This window comes from Prionailurus viverrinus, chromosome D1 (genome assembly GCF_022837055.1).
Source record: "Prionailurus viverrinus isolate Anna chromosome D1, UM_Priviv_1.0, whole genome shotgun sequence".
Lineage (NCBI taxonomy): Eukaryota > Metazoa > Chordata > Mammalia > Carnivora > Felidae > Prionailurus > Prionailurus viverrinus.
In genome coordinates, this window is record NC_062570.1 from 56,813,145 (window position 1) to 56,827,993 (window position 14,849).

General features: G+C 55.1%; 1 protein-coding gene across 2 annotated transcripts; it reads right to left on the reverse strand.

The window, feature by feature from the left end:
- Positions 1-5,502: 5,502 nt before the first annotated feature.
- SERPINH1 (serpin family H member 1) lies at positions 5,503-14,834 on the reverse strand. Of its 2 annotated transcripts, XM_047878983.1 has the most exons (6): positions 14,674-14,809; positions 13,146-13,189; positions 10,066-10,730; positions 9,552-9,650; positions 9,213-9,445; positions 5,503-6,524 (listed from the first exon to the last, which is right to left on the reverse strand). In XM_047878983.1, the coding sequence occupies exons 3-6, from the start codon at positions 10,685-10,687 to the stop codon at positions 6,222-6,224; spliced, it is 1,257 nt and encodes a 418-aa protein (XP_047734939.1). In that variant the 5' UTR covers positions 10,688-10,730; positions 13,146-13,189; positions 14,674-14,809; the 3' UTR covers positions 5,503-6,221. The 2 variants fall into 2 exon arrangements, with proteins under 2 accessions (XP_047734939.1, XP_047734938.1); XM_047878982.1 differs by lacking the exon at positions 13,146-13,189 and having other exon boundaries at positions 14,674-14,834.
- Positions 14,835-14,849: the final 15 nt, after the last annotated feature.

A 14,849-nucleotide genomic window follows, 5' to 3' on the forward strand; every position in this document is an offset into this window, starting at 1 on the left:
GGGTGACGGGCATTAGGGAGGGCACCTGGGGAGAGCACTGGGTGTTGTCCCTAAGTAATGGATCACTAAATTCTACTCCTAAAATCATTACTACACTATGCGTTAACTAACTTGGATTTAAATTAAAAAAGAAAGAGAGAAAAAAATTCTTCTGGGGTACCTGGGTGGCTTAGTCGGTTAAGCACCCACGGATTCAAGCCCCGCAGGTTCAAGCCCGGCATCGGGCTCTGCACTGACAGCACGGATCCTGTTTGGGATTTTCTCTCCCTCTCTCTGCCCACCCCCCGCTTGTGCTCTCTCCCTCTCTTCTCTCAAAAGCAATAAGTACACTTTTAAGAAATAAAAAATTAAAAAAAGGCTTCTCTCAGGTAAAAAAAAAATATCCCCGTGGACTAACTCGTAGCAGAGAACCAGCAACTTCACAGGCTTCAAGAGAAGTTGCGAGAAGAGAAGTTGCAAGAGCGGTCTGTACTGCTCTCTCTCCGCCAAGAGAAAGCACACTGCTTCTGCCATTCTCCATACAGGAAGAGGAAAGAAGTTACTTGCCGATACATAGTTTCACATCAAGTGGCATAAAACATGCACATTTGCTCCCACAACAAAAGCCACGCCTAGAATAGCGACTGCAAGGGGCATCCTCATCCGAGTAAGCCCGTGATCGCTCCCTGTCATTCTCAGAGACCTGTGCCTTCTGCACAGGCCAGAGAGGTGAGCTACGCGGCCCGCGGTAGAAGCCACCCCTGCAGCTTTCAGGTCTTTGAGGAGGGCACGAATTTCTGTGATTCTTTCAGAGCTGAACCACTCTTCCGGTTTATTGACTGGTAAGAAGGTGAAGTTCCAGGGGCTTCCACTTGTCCCCTTCTACTGTAATGGCCCTCATCCCGTAGGCCTGGAGAGTTACGTGTGAATTCCGCCTGTAAATTTCAACTATACACCCTGAAACTGAGGAAATCATTTCAGGATGAGTCCAGAGTCTCATGCCTGGGGCGCAGCATGCCTGGACTCAGGTCAAAACTCCCATTATCACCTGATCCGCCGGAGCCTCTGCACAGTGGTTCTCTGTGTCCTCGGAAATTAGCATTAAATAGACTCAAGGTCTGCTAATCCCTGAAAAGTCTGTGTATTTTCCCTTCACAGAGCACAGTTCTCTGGCAAATGGCCCAGGAAAGATTTACAGTATGCGTCTGGGGTGCTATTGAAGGGTTTGCTCCGAAGTGTACTGGCCTCTCTTCCATTCAAGGGGCTTTGGGTGAGGGAACTGAGGTTCTCTTTCATAGTGGCTCAAGTGGGGCTTCCATTGCCCAACGCCGAAGGTTTTGTTCGCTTATTGCTTTGCTGTTTCTGTAATACAGATTAAGGAGGGTTTAGAGGCTGCCTGTTGGTCCTATTTGGTCTTTGAACAATTAGCCTCTGTTAAAGATAAAGATAAAGATGTAAGTTAAACCATTTTGATTACCACCTGATGTCTGATGTCCCAGGCCAAGTGCTGCTGTGTGTGCTCTGCTCCTCCGGGATCCCAGCACTTCCACTAAAATTATAGAGCCCATTTCTGTGGCAGCCTCTTCCGCTGGCATCCCTAGCCTGCAGAGAACGAGTAGTACATCCTGTTTCAAAGACATTCCCGTCACTAATGGAGTTCGCAATATCTTGGTGAAGGGAGTTTCCTAGAGGTTCTAGAAAAGGAAGTTGGGGAGGGTGGAACTTGGCTAGGGGGCAGGTGAGTGGGTCACGCAGGGTAAACCCACCTCAATATTCCTCCCTCCCTTAGTGTCCGGGTTCTTTCCCCTATTTTAAAGCAAGAAAGTCCTGGCATTTCAACATCAATGAGGCATAGTTCATAGTTCCCTATTGAATCCGAGGTTCGGTCAACCCAAAAGCTAAGCCAACAACGAAAACCGCCCCTCGCTGCACAAAGTGGCACACTAAATCTAGATCTCAGGTAAATGTATCCTGTGTTATAAGTAAATTCAGGGGGCGCCTGAGTGGTTCAGTCGGTTGGGCATCCAATTGGATTTCGGCTCAGGTCATATCACGGTTCGTGGGTTCGAGCCTTGGGTCCGGCTCTGTGCTGACAGTGCGGAGCCTGCTCGGGATTCTTGCTCTCCCTCTCTCTCTGCCCCTCCCACCAAATAAATAAACACACACATGCATACATAAATACATAAATAAACAAACAAATTTAGGCCAATGAAATTATGTTCCTCTCTCTGTGGACTAGCACCCACAGTAAACATTCCCATGTTTTCCAGATTTTGTGCTAATGTAAATTAGCAAAACCTTGTGATTCTTTTGATGTGTATGCTTCCTCCTTCCAGATCTGACTCCGGAACTAGCGCCCCCGAGTCAGGCAAGCACAGAACTCCAGTTCTGGGACTGGAAACAATGGGAGTGAGGCATGAAGAGAACCAGCCACCCCCCGGGTGGTGGATTGAAAACATGCCCACGCCATTTTGCTGCTCCTTCCGTCGAGAGATGGAGTCTATTCCTTGCCCCTGGAATCTCAGCACACCTCACGACTTGCTTCGACCAACAGCATGTGATGGAGGTGACATGATGCGAGTTGCAGAACCCAGGCCCCAGGGCCTCAGCTCTTGCCTTCATCTTCTCAGAAGCTTGAGGTCACCATGCCAGGGAAAAGCCGGGATGCAGGACCACAGGTCAGGTCAGGTCTGTCAGGCTCCAGTGCCTCTGCTGCTAAGCACCAGAGCACCCAATGGACAATTTGAGTGAGCATTTATTAGGCACCTCCTGTGTCCCAGGCCTTGTGCTAGGTATGGGGTGTGGCAGGGACACAGGCAGACCAGGGCCTGCTCTCAAGACCTCAGCTGGGGTACTCTTCCATGGATGCAGGGTAACGAGCTCTGTGCTGCAGGGACCGGGGTTAAGATTACATGGAAACCCACTGGTGACTACCCACTACGAACTGTAGAGTGCGGCACTCATGCCTGTCCACTTCTCTCCTCCACAGCCAGGATGCTTGGATTCCCATATAGTCCGGACCCCGTCATTGACCTGCTGCTGGGTGGCCTTGGGCCGGCCACTCCCCCTCTCATCTGTAACATGGGACAGTGATAGCTACCCCTCAGGTAAGCGCTGAGGATTAAATGAGATCAGACACAGCGGTGCCAGGCCCCGAGTCGGCGCCCAGTAGAGAGTTCATCCCCACCTTCCCGCACTTGCACTACATCCAGGACCCTCACAATCCAGCAGTCATCATCATCATCTCTGCGGCTTTAGCAAGCAGCATGGTGGGAATAATAGGACAGCCCTCCAATGGCCTCCAGGCGACAGGAAAGCTCCACACAGGGCAGGATGGGCCATTGGTGGCACTGACCTGGTGTCTGACCCCCAACCCAACCTTGACCTGACTACCTCTGCCTCCTGCCCTGTCACCTTCCACATTAGCAACTCCACCTTTCATGATGAGGAGGGAGCTCAGACCTCTCACCACACTCCCCACATGTGCCCAGATGGCTGCAGGTGGCCTCAGGGCCCCCTTTGGGTCATCTGGGTGGCCCCCACCCCCAGGCCTGGCTTCTTTCACTGTGAGCTCCCCTCTGGTGGGGCACTCCCACCTGCTGAGGGCGCTATTGCAGGCTGAACTTTGGGTCCAGGAGGCCTGGGTTCTTGTGCAGGCTCTGCCCATCTCTGAGCCACACTAGTGTGATTAGGAGGACTTCCCACCTAACTGGGCCGTCATGGGGAAGATGTGGGATGACATGTATAGACTATGAGCAGGCTATGCACCTTCAGTATTAGAATCTGGCCAGTTCCTCTCCGGCCCTTCCCACGTGGCATGGAGGGAGAGCTAGTCAACGTTCTAGAAGCAGTTCCCAGCTCAGCCCCACTGGCTGTGCTGTGGGGCCTCAGGCAGGTTATTTAACCTCCCTCGGCCTTGGTGATCTCACCACCAAAACAGAGAGAATTCCTACTTAGCCAAGCTGCTAAGAGGTTTGGATAAAGTTATATCCAAATGTGGATAATTTGGATAAAATTATATCCATGTCCATAGCACGGGACGCCAAGAGACTGACATGGTGTTTTGCACAAACATGGTGTTAGAAGCAAAACGCAAAGGTAGTTATCAGCTGATATTTAAATCATTATTCTGATAAAAAAAAAAAATACCTACTCACCCTTCAAGGCAGCCCACATGTCACCTCCTCCTGGGAGCCCTCTGTATCTCCCCTTGGCAGTCACAGCTTCCCCCTCTGTACTCCCACAGCCCTTTTACCCTTCTAGCACAGCTGCTTCACTTCCTAACCCAGCAAATATATTTTCAGTGTCTTATGTGGGGATGATGCTGAATCCAGGTGCAGGACATACAGTGATTAACAAAATGTGGCCCCTACTTTCATGGGGCTTCCATTCTAATAGTGGGGACAGGCAGTGAATGTGTCAATAGGTGGAAAACTTCACAGCATTAAGGAGTCAGTAAAAAGAGAAAACACAGTATAGACACTGAGGCAGGGGAGTTGCTAGTTACATTGGGTTATCAGGGAAGGCCTTGTGGAGCAAATGACATTCAAGCTGAGTTCCGGATGACAAAAAAAAAAAAAAGTACCCTTGACAAAGAACCGCTTGTCAGGCAGAAAGAAGAGCTAGTGCAAAGGCCCTGAGGCAGGGAACGAGTACAGCAAGTCTGGAACAGAATGATCCAGGGGACTGGAACACAGTGAGGAGTGAGCATGCTTGTCACTATAGGCTTCCACTTTCAGATGAAGCCCCTGAGGGCAGACATCTGATTTACTGGGTCCATTGCACTGGACAGACCTGGAGTTCTGGCAGCAGTATTCTAAACGCTGTTTTGGTACTAACAGGAGTCAGTCAGCTGGCCTTTCTGCAGCCCCATTCACATCATGGAAGACTCCAACTGGGTTGCCCAGCCAGGCAGGGGCTCCCCTCCCTGGACCAACAACCCCCAGGGCAAAGTTGGTGGAAGAGGGAAGCCAGAGAGGCGCCCGGAGAGAGGAAGTGACCTGCCCAAGACTACATTGCCAGCAAGCAGTGTCGAATCCAGTTTCCTCTGCCCCACTCACCCTCTCTCCTCCTGGGCTATGGGGTCAAGAGCCCTAAGGACCATGTGAGGAGCGCTGTGTCAGGTCCCTCCTCCTTTCCTGCTGCACACCCAAACGGGACAAGGATCCCACAAGCTCCTTCCTGCCAAAGCCGGGCCCAGTCAGGCAGCCTATCTAACCTGGCTATGGATGAGATCAGTTTGAAGTGAAAAGCTAGGAAACTGAAGACTGGAGAGCCACAGTTCCAGCGTAGAATGCCCCGGGCTCCAGGTCCAGCACTGTCACCCCAGCCCCAAAGCCACCTCTCCAGGGCGGCCAAAGCCAAAACCATTTCCCGAGTCGGCATGTAGGGGGCCTGCGGTTATCTGCCAGCATTTCAGCACCATATTGATATGGGCCCTGGCTTAACACAAGGAGCCCTTGTCTCCCGGGAAAAATGACATGGGAATCTCTGATCCAGTCACCCTCCATGCTCCAACAAAACTTCACTGGAAAAGTTTTATTGAAAAAAAAAAATTGTACAAATAAGTTCTTGATGTGACAGCAACAAAGGCTCATTTTCCCCCTTCCCTCCCCATCTTTGAAAATCTACAAACGGAGAAAAAAAGTTCATCCCCATGATGCCTGACCAGAATCCGCCCATGAGCCCCCACCCCCACCCCCATGAGCTATTTCCCGATCCCCCCCTCAAATGGGGCCAGGGCCATCATGGGAGTACTTGTCCCAGGGGGTGCAGCACCTCATTTTATAGTTGAGAGAAGTTGGGAGAGGATTGGAATAGAGCTGGAGAGAGGGCTGAGGTGATGGTCGGGTCAGGGAAAGAGGGCCCCCGTTCCACGGGGCCTGGGCTGAGCCCCCACTAGCTCGATTCCGTCTCACAGATGAGAAAGCACTTGGCTATAAATATGAACACTGATTGAGGCAGGCTTAAACCCAGGGCTCTGAGGGCAGAACATGACTACTGCCCAGGTCCCACAGAATGTGGGGTCCCTGGGGTTCCTGGGCTCAGCATCATGGTATCTGGGAGCCCACGTCCAAGCAGATGGCTGGGAAGTCTGCTCAGACACACAGGAAGCCTGCTCTGTTTGCCCACCCCTACCCCATGGACTATCCAAGGTCAGTACCTCAACTCCCTCCCTCCCATAGCACCCATGTGTCTCAGGAGCCTTCGGCTGCCTCCTGCCATCCCACGACCCTGGGGCCCTACAGCTCGTCTCGCATCTTGTCACCCTTGGGCCGAACCAGGCGCCCAATGAACAGCAGGGAGCCACTCTGGGTGTCTCGAACCAGGAAGATGAAGGGGTGGTCAGCATAGAAGAGCTTGGGGCTTCGCAGCTCCTCGCGCCCATAGATGTCCTGGTCGAAGGGGTTGCCCTCTGTGTCCCACTCGAAGGCAGTGGCGTGGAACACACTGGCCAAGTACAGGTCCTTCTTGCCCGACATGCGTGATAAATCTGCCTTGTTCTTGTCGATGGCCTCAGTCAGACCCAGCCCGGCCAGGTGTTTCTGCGGGATGAGGCAGGTGCCAGGTGAGGCCGTGAGATGGGCAAGGCTCCTAGACCCGCACCTTCCACCCTCACCACCCATCACCTCCTACCCTGTTCCTCAGAGCAGAGATTACCACCTCCCCGTCACCTCCTGTATGCCAGACATGATGTAGGCACTTCGAACCACTGCTTTCTTAACTCTCACAACAACCCTGCAAGAACCTCTAATTGCCACATAACAGATAAGGACACGGAGACTCGGGGGAAAGGCAGAATTTATCCCCAGTCCTGCTGAGCAATCTTGATCAGTGCTTCTCAAAGCACGGGTCACGGACTGCCAGTACGGGCACCACCTGGGAGCTTATATGGAACACACGTCTCCTGACGCCCTCTCTCCCAGAGCCACCTATCAGAATCTCTGGGGGAGGACCCAGGAAGCTTCTTTAACAAAATCTCTAGGTAATTCTTGGCACACTCAAATGTAAGGAAGACTACTCTAAGGATAGCTATGACCATATAATCCTGGGGCTTTAAAACCTGTCCAGGGTGCTTTCTGCCTGGGAATTGCTTCAAAATAATCTGATGCGGGTGGGGCACCTGGCTGGTTAGGCTGAGTGTCCAACTTTGGCTCAGGTCATGATCTCATGGTTTGTGAGTTCAAGCCCCACATTGGGCTCTCTGTTGTCAGCACAGAGCCTGCTTTGGATCCTCTGTCTCCCTCTATTTCTACCCTTCTCCCCATCATGCTCTCTCTCCCTCTCCCAAAACTAAACAAACAATTAACAAAAAATAATCTGTTGGGGGAGAAATGGCTGTATATCAATGACTCCTTATCGGTCATGAGCTGCTGATGATTGAAGCTGGGTGATGGATACAGGAGAGTTCATTACACTGATCAAGTGTTAATGTATACATGATACATCTTTTTTTAAATGTTTGTTTATTTTTGAGAGACTGCAAGCAGGGGAGGGGCAGAGAGAGGGGGACAGAGGATCTGAAGCGGGCTTTGCGCTGACAGCAGTGAACCCAATGTGGGACCTGAACTCACAAACCATGAGATCATGACCTGAGCCGAAGTGGGACGCTCAACCGACTGAGCCACCCAGGCGCCCCAATATATGTTTTTACATATTCCCCAAGTACAAAATTAAAACGCACCCCCACAAACATGCACCCCACTCCCAACACGCACACTTGCCATGGCTCTGCAGAGCCGCCGGAAGCCAAGTACAAGCGCTTTCGTATGTCAACTGTGCTTGTGCTGTGGCCTTACCCCTTAGCATACCTCTCCCAGCACTTTATTCGACGGTCTCACTGAACAGCCGGCACCCTCAATGGTGTCTCAATGGCCACCCCCATCCCTGTAGAATGCTTTAACCACCCCGTTTTCCAGGAAGCCTTCCTTATCCCCCACGACCGGAGCCTGGTCGCCCTGCGGCTCAGTGAGGAAGACGCTGCAGAGAAGGACAACTGGCCAAGTCACCAGCAGCTTCCGGGCCCAGGTTTCTGTAGGATAGGCCACCTCCCTGGTGAGGCCAAATAGGCACTTGAGCTGGGGTCCTGAGGGTCAGGGGGTCCTGAGACAGGTGTTCTAGGCCCAGCGACTCCAGTCCCAATGACCTTACACAAGTCACACACGTCAAATTTCTCAATTCCACGTACCCCATGGACTTGTGTGTCCACCCAGGGTTCCAGGAAGACACGGGAGAAAAAAAGGGAGGATGGCGTCAGAGCAGCCACGGCGGAAGGAGAAGCTGGGAAAGAACCTGGACGGGTTCCGGACGTGGTGATGGCTCCTCTCTGGACACCTCAGCATGATCCACAGCACAGGCCACGCAAGGGCCACTAGTCTGTGGTCTGGAGCCGAAGCCCCATTTCATCACAAGCTTTCTCTCCATGGTGTCAGCAGTGAATCTGAATCAATCCCGTGAGTGAGAAGCTTACCAAGGAGCCATTTCTGGCATCCAAGGCACGAATGAGATAAAAGTTTTCCCTTTTGAGTGGGTTAAAATAAATAAATAAATAAATAAATAAATAAATAAATCTCTCCTGACTGACAAAAAGGTCACCTTGAATTTTCACCCTGAGGACTCATCACAGCTCTACCACTCACTAACCAAGGTGACCTCAGCAAGCCACTGCCCAACACCCAGGGTGGTCATGAGGAGAAGATAACGTTGAATGCATGGGTTCAGTTTCCAGCCACCCTGAGTGCCTCACTGCTGACAGCCACTGTTCGTCTTACTGCTGCACGGGGGACGACCCTACGGCTGGAACAGTCTAGAACTGGGGGCACCTCAGGCTCTGAGGCAGTACGGTACGGGACTAGGGCACAGCCTGGTGCCAGATGTCTGAGTTACCGTCTGCGTGACTGTGGGTAAGTTGTTTAACCTTCCTGAGCCTCGGTTTCCTCATCTCTAAGAAGCTTATTAGTCCTACCTGATGAAGTTGTTTCGAGGATTAAAAGGTTAACATCTACAAAGTGCTCTGAAGAGTGTCTGGCATACAGTAGGCGCTCTATCGCATTTAACAACGGATGTCACCATTATGTTCCCAAAGGCAGGTCCCAGGCCTCTCCCCGCAGCAGTGCCCAGTACTACCTGGACACCCACGGAGGCTCAGGGCAGACCGGCTGAGCTGATGAATGGGTGCCCCAAGCACCCCTCTCCTCCAGGCCCTGCAGACCCCAAGTTGGGCCATCCCTCACCTGCAGGTCGTGGGTCACCTCCACCACACCCTTGGGCAGGGAGATGGCGACAGCCTTCTTCTGCATCTTCCCCATCCAGATCTTCAGCTGCTCCTTGGTCAGCAGCTTCTCAAGGCGCTCGAGGGGCTCCACGTGGTGCGGCATGAGGATGATGAGGCTGGAGAGCTTGTGCGCCAGGGGCATCTCCACAATCTGCAGCTTCTCCTTCTCGTCATCGTAGTAGTTGTAGAGGCCTGGGAGGAGAGCCAAGAGGGCACTGGGCACACAGGGCTGGGGGCGGCCTAGGCCCCGAGCACCCTCACCCCCCCACCTCGGCCCCTGGCTCCGCAGGTCACCCACCTGTGCGGTGCATCATGGTAACACCCACAGTATAGGATCGGGTCACCATGAAGCCTCGGTTGTCCACCATCTTGTGGTGAAACCTCTCGTCCCAATGCGCTGGAGCGGGAAGCAGAACGCAAGGTCAGAAATAGACGGCCCTCACTCAGAACACAGCCCCCAGCTGCACACCCTGGATCTCTCTCTGCCACAGGCCTCCGTTCTAGTCTTTGGGGCTCACCTTCCCTCCCACCCCAGCGCCCAGTCCACAGAGTACATGCTCCTCGCTTTGGGGGACATGGGCGTTGGCCCCGCGACATGCTGCCTGAAGCTATGAGGAACAGCTCTCTACAGTCAGGGTCTGGCTGATTCCACCGGACAGAGAATTCTTTCAGGAGGACCCTCGGCTCAGCCACCGCCACGTCCGCCCTCTGCCCTAGCACCTGTCGGGCATTTGGGCAACACGTGCCGAGCTGGCCCCCCACCCCAGCTGCTGAGGGCTCTGTGCCCGGCCGCCCCACCCCTCTGGACTCACGCTTGAAGAACATGGCATTGACCAGCAGGGCACCATCCGTGCGCTCCACGTCCTTGGTGACCTCGGGCAGCTTGCCGTCAGTGGTTTGCGCCGCCCATTCATTGATGGACTGCAGGGCGCTGCGCTTGTCGCGGAAGTTGATCTTGGAGTGCTCGCAGTTGTAGTGCTGCTTGCTGCTGCGCACGAAGTCCTCTGCGAAGCTCACCGAGCTGGGCCCGTACAGGCGGCTACCCAGCTTCCAGGTCACGTTGCGCGCCGTGCTGTTGCTGAGCGCTCGCAGCAGCTCGCCCAGGCCCGCGTGCACCTCCTCGTCCCGCAGCTGCTCCGCGCTCAGCACCGCCTTGGCCTGGGAGGCCGTGGCCGCCTTGCCTCCCAGCGACACGAGCCCCAGGGACGAGGCCACCACCACGGGCGACAGCAGGATGTTCTCCACCGCCTGGTCCTTGGCCATGGCCTGGTACAGGCTGAAGGCCAGGCCGGCGCTGCGCTCAGCCAGCGTGGCCGCTTTGGGGCTCAGCTTCTCTGCCGTGCCCGGTGCTGCAGCAGCCGCAGGCTTCTTCACCTCAGCGGCCAGAGCCATGGCCAGGAGGCAGCAGGCGCCGATGAGCACGAGGAGGCGCATGGCTGGGAGGCGGGTTGTACGCACCACGGGGGACCTGTGAGGGCTGGAGAGAGGGTGGCCCTGAAACCCTAGATGTTCCTCCCCAAGAACCATCCCCAGCCTTCTGGCAGCCACCAAGTCCCCTGCAGATGGGATCAAGAGAGCTCAGAGTTCTGGGGAACCCAGACCTAACTCAAGAGTTGCCCAGATCAGAAGTCTCAGTCTGCCCAGTCCCTCTGAGACCTTCTCTGAGCTCCTAATCCGGAGCAGGGTTTCTAGCAAGGCAACAGCTCCACCCTATTGATTTCTTACACAGAACTTACAACAGTCAGTCTTGTGTGTTTATTATACATGATCTCCATCCCTAACTAGTCTATGAACTCCGAGTGGACAAGAAATCGAGCCAGTCTGGTTATCCTCTACATCTCTAGTGCCTAGCACACAATGGGCCTCAGCTGTTCCTCAATGAACAAAAATCAGGGTCACTTGGCCAGACTTAGGGTCTTCATTTTGTATACAGATTAGCTCAGATCTCATATGACCCCGGGACCCTTTTCCAGTGGAAAAATGTGGTGGATGGACTGAGGGTCTGCATGAAGCTCAGGTGCCTGGACAAAGGATGTCCTGTTGGGACAGGATGAAGGACTGCCCCTCCCCCTGTGCCTTTTACCCTGCCCTGGGATGTTAATGAGTCACCCATTGGCTCACTCATTAAATGGGGGAACCCAGATGCTAAACTCTGCAGCCCAAGGGTGACCTTGAGTGTGTGTCCACTCCTCTCTCAGCTTCAGTCTCCATTTGCCAAGCCATAAAGGTCTAGGTCTCCACGCCCAAGGCCTCTATCCTAGCAGGGACATACCTGTCCATCTGTCCACAGTCCCGAGAATGGATGGGAAATCCCCAGGACAAAAGTGGGGTGGGGGGTAGATTTCCTGAGAGGAAGGATACTGGAGGAGGAGTAAGTACAGTTGAATGGAGCAATGACACCCCCTCCCGTTCACCAGAGGCTAACCAGAAGCGTGTTCACAGGAAGCTGGGTCCACCTCAGATTCCATTCTGCCCTCCAATCGGACAGAGCCTGGCTATCACACAGGCCCTCCGCTCTGTGGCTTCAGGGTTCTCCTCAGGATCCCTTCCAAACCACAGCAATAGCATTGGTCCCCAAAACAAGCCTCACTCTCCTCCCGGGGCCTCCAATCAGGACAGTCTCTCCACATGGGATACTTCCCCATTATTTTCAGGCAAGATGGATAGGGGGAAGGGAAGGGTTGGTAGGAACTCTGGTGGAGGCGGGGGTCCCACTGCTCCAGCGGATCCCATCCTGGGGTCCTTAAGGACCTCCAAATTGAGAATCCTAGCAGAGGACCCTCAGGACTTCGGCCTGCCTGCAAGAGCACTGGGTCTCTGGAAAGACTCCACTGCTGTAGCCATCCTGTGAACCGAGGCGGGTCCCCCCTCCCTGGGCGGCCACCTCTCGGAAGGTGCAGCGTAAAGTGGGGAGCAAAGGACGCACGGAGAAAGTGGGGGGGGAGGGCGCAAGGCCCAAGAGAGACCTGTACCCTAGAGCGCAGACAAGAGGGGGGATCTCAGGGCCCACCTTCCTCCCAGCCCTAGCTCCTTCCCCATCAGGCCTGGAGCCTCAAAAGCAGAAAGACCAAAGAATTACTGCACACAAAAGAGAGTAAAATGGGGCACTACTGATTATTCTGCCTGGACAACAGGCATTTGATCACTCAACTCGAAGGCCACCTCTAGTCCATACAGCTGATGCCAGAGCACAGACGCGGGGGGGAAAAGGCCACTAGCATCCCACTGGGAGAGAGTCAAGGAGCCCAGCTCCCAGCCCTGCCACGTGGCAGACACCATCTTGACAGCCCCCACCCCCAGCCAACCAGAACTTCAAAGGGCTGGGAGGGGCTTTCCAAGAAAGCTCCAAATGACTAGTTTGGGATTCCTCAGGCAGCCACGCAGCTGCGCTCCTGCTCCTCCTGCTCTAGCTCCGGCTCTAGGTGACGTGGCAGGCTGGAAACTGAATTATCTCCATCTGCCGCCGGCAGAGGGGGGCTTCCAGCCTGGGAAGCAGGAGGCCTGGGTGCAGGTCCCAGGGGGTGGCCCAGAGCCTCCTTGAGTCTGCACAGGGTCTCTGCAGGGAGGTGCGGGGAGATGCGTGGCTGCGGAGAAGGGCCGCCCTTAACGTTGACCCAGCAGCGGCAACAGAGGGAGGCAAGTCACTGCAAGCAAGCCAGCCTCCCACAGCCCAGCCCGCATTGCCACAGAGAAATCCCAGCCCTGAGGCCGAGGTTAGATGACTTTACAGTCCCACAAAGAAAACTGTTCGATTAGAGAGCCAAGGGCTGTGCCCACAGCTAGCCAGACTGAGTTGAGACTGGATTCTGGGTTTTGTAAGTAAGAGGGAAGAGAAGCAAATGCTAGGGGTCACCAGAGAGGATCTCAAACACTTTGAGGGAGTCTAAAGTACCTGGAAACTGCCTCAGGGGGAGGTCAGTGCCTGCCTTTTTCATTCTGAAAGAAAACAGAAGCGTGAGGAGGATGGGCTAGGGCAGAGCTGGAGCGGTGGTGAGGCGGGGCCTGGAAGGCCCAACCCCAACATGGGACCCCATCTACACTGCCCCTGGCACAAAGGAAGGCACAGCTAGTCCCAGCTCCACAGGGACCTCACTGTACAGCAGGAGCCACTGAGGCCAGAGTGGAGCAGGGAGCCACCCCAGGTCCCACAGGATCAGTGGGGGGGGCAGGCCTCCCAGCGCAGGGCTTCTTCCTCCCGGAAGCACCCGCAGAGCCCCCAGAGGAAGCCTGGATGTGGTATCCTGTTACACCGTGAGGTTAAAACAAAACAAAACAAAACCATTTCTGCTGGGAATCCCGGTGACCAGAAACAAAAGGGCTGGATCCGGAGGCCTCCGGAGGGGGGGATGGGCAGGTGAACCATCTGAAGACAGGAGGGTGTGGTGCCGGCCAGAGGCTTCCAGGGAACCAAGGCCCCCAGTCTCCCTCCAGCCTCCTTCCCCTCCATCCGGGCCCTACAGCCCAGAGGGACCTGCCGGAAACGGAGAAGAGGAGGGGCAGGGCCTCCTGGCCATGCTGGAAGTGGTTTCATTCTTCCTCCACTCTGGCCGCCTCAGGAATGTCCCTAGGCTGGGGGCAGGGAACCCTGGCCTTTGGAAGTAGCCTTAACCCTGCAGCCACTCCAAGAACCAGGTGGCAGTGGACAGGGTTGAGAGTGGGCGACTCAAAGCCTTCTAATCAGCTAACCCTCCCCTCTTGGGTGGGGGGATATGGAGCCTGCTCATTCCTCACCCCCTTCCCAAGGGAGGTGGGGGACACTGGTCAAGCTGCTCCTTTAGCTGCCAACATGGACACATGCAGGCTGCTGATCAGAAATGGAGCCACCGTTTGTGACTCTTCCCAAACGGTGGGGATCCCAAGAACCCCTCCCAGGAAAAGCCAAGACTACTTCATCTCCTTTCCTACCACCCTACTTTCAGGAGGCACAGATGCCACCCTGCCCGTCAGGAGGCTGGTCCATCTACCTCCGCCGGTCCCCGGGGCCTCAGCCCTAGAGGTGGAGGCGCCCCGAACTATAAAGCTGGCCTGGCCTCCCACCCCTGCTGGAGAGGCCCCCAGACCCTACCTCCTCCCTTCTGGTTCCTGCACAAGGCAGTCTCAGCATCCTGGCTCCCAGCCCCACTGTTTCCTCCCTGCCGTCAGCACCCCTGCCCCAAACTCCCATGGAAGCCTGCACTTTTTCCGAGCCTCCGAGCGCCCCGACTCCCCACCCTTGCCCTAATCTCGCCCTAGTCCTACAGGCTCACTCAGCCGCCCCTGGCTCCCGACCCCGAACGCCCCAGCTGCTCCCTAAGGGCCAAGGACTCCGGTTTGCGGGCTCTGGGTTGGCCCCCAATCCCTCCCGGCGGCCTCCCGCCCTGTCTCACTCTCCGGAGCACCCCCAAAGCGCCCGCCGCACGCAGACCGGCCTCCTCCCTCACCTGGGCCGGGTGGGCTGGCGCCGGACAGTCGTCCCAACTCAAGCCGCGGACGGATTCCACTCTCCGCCGCTCCTGGCTCCCCAGATCTATATATGGCGTTCCCCTCCTCCCGCCCGTCCCGAGAAACTTCTGGAAAGTTGGAAACGCTTCCGGAGGGCGCCCCGGCTCAGCCAAAA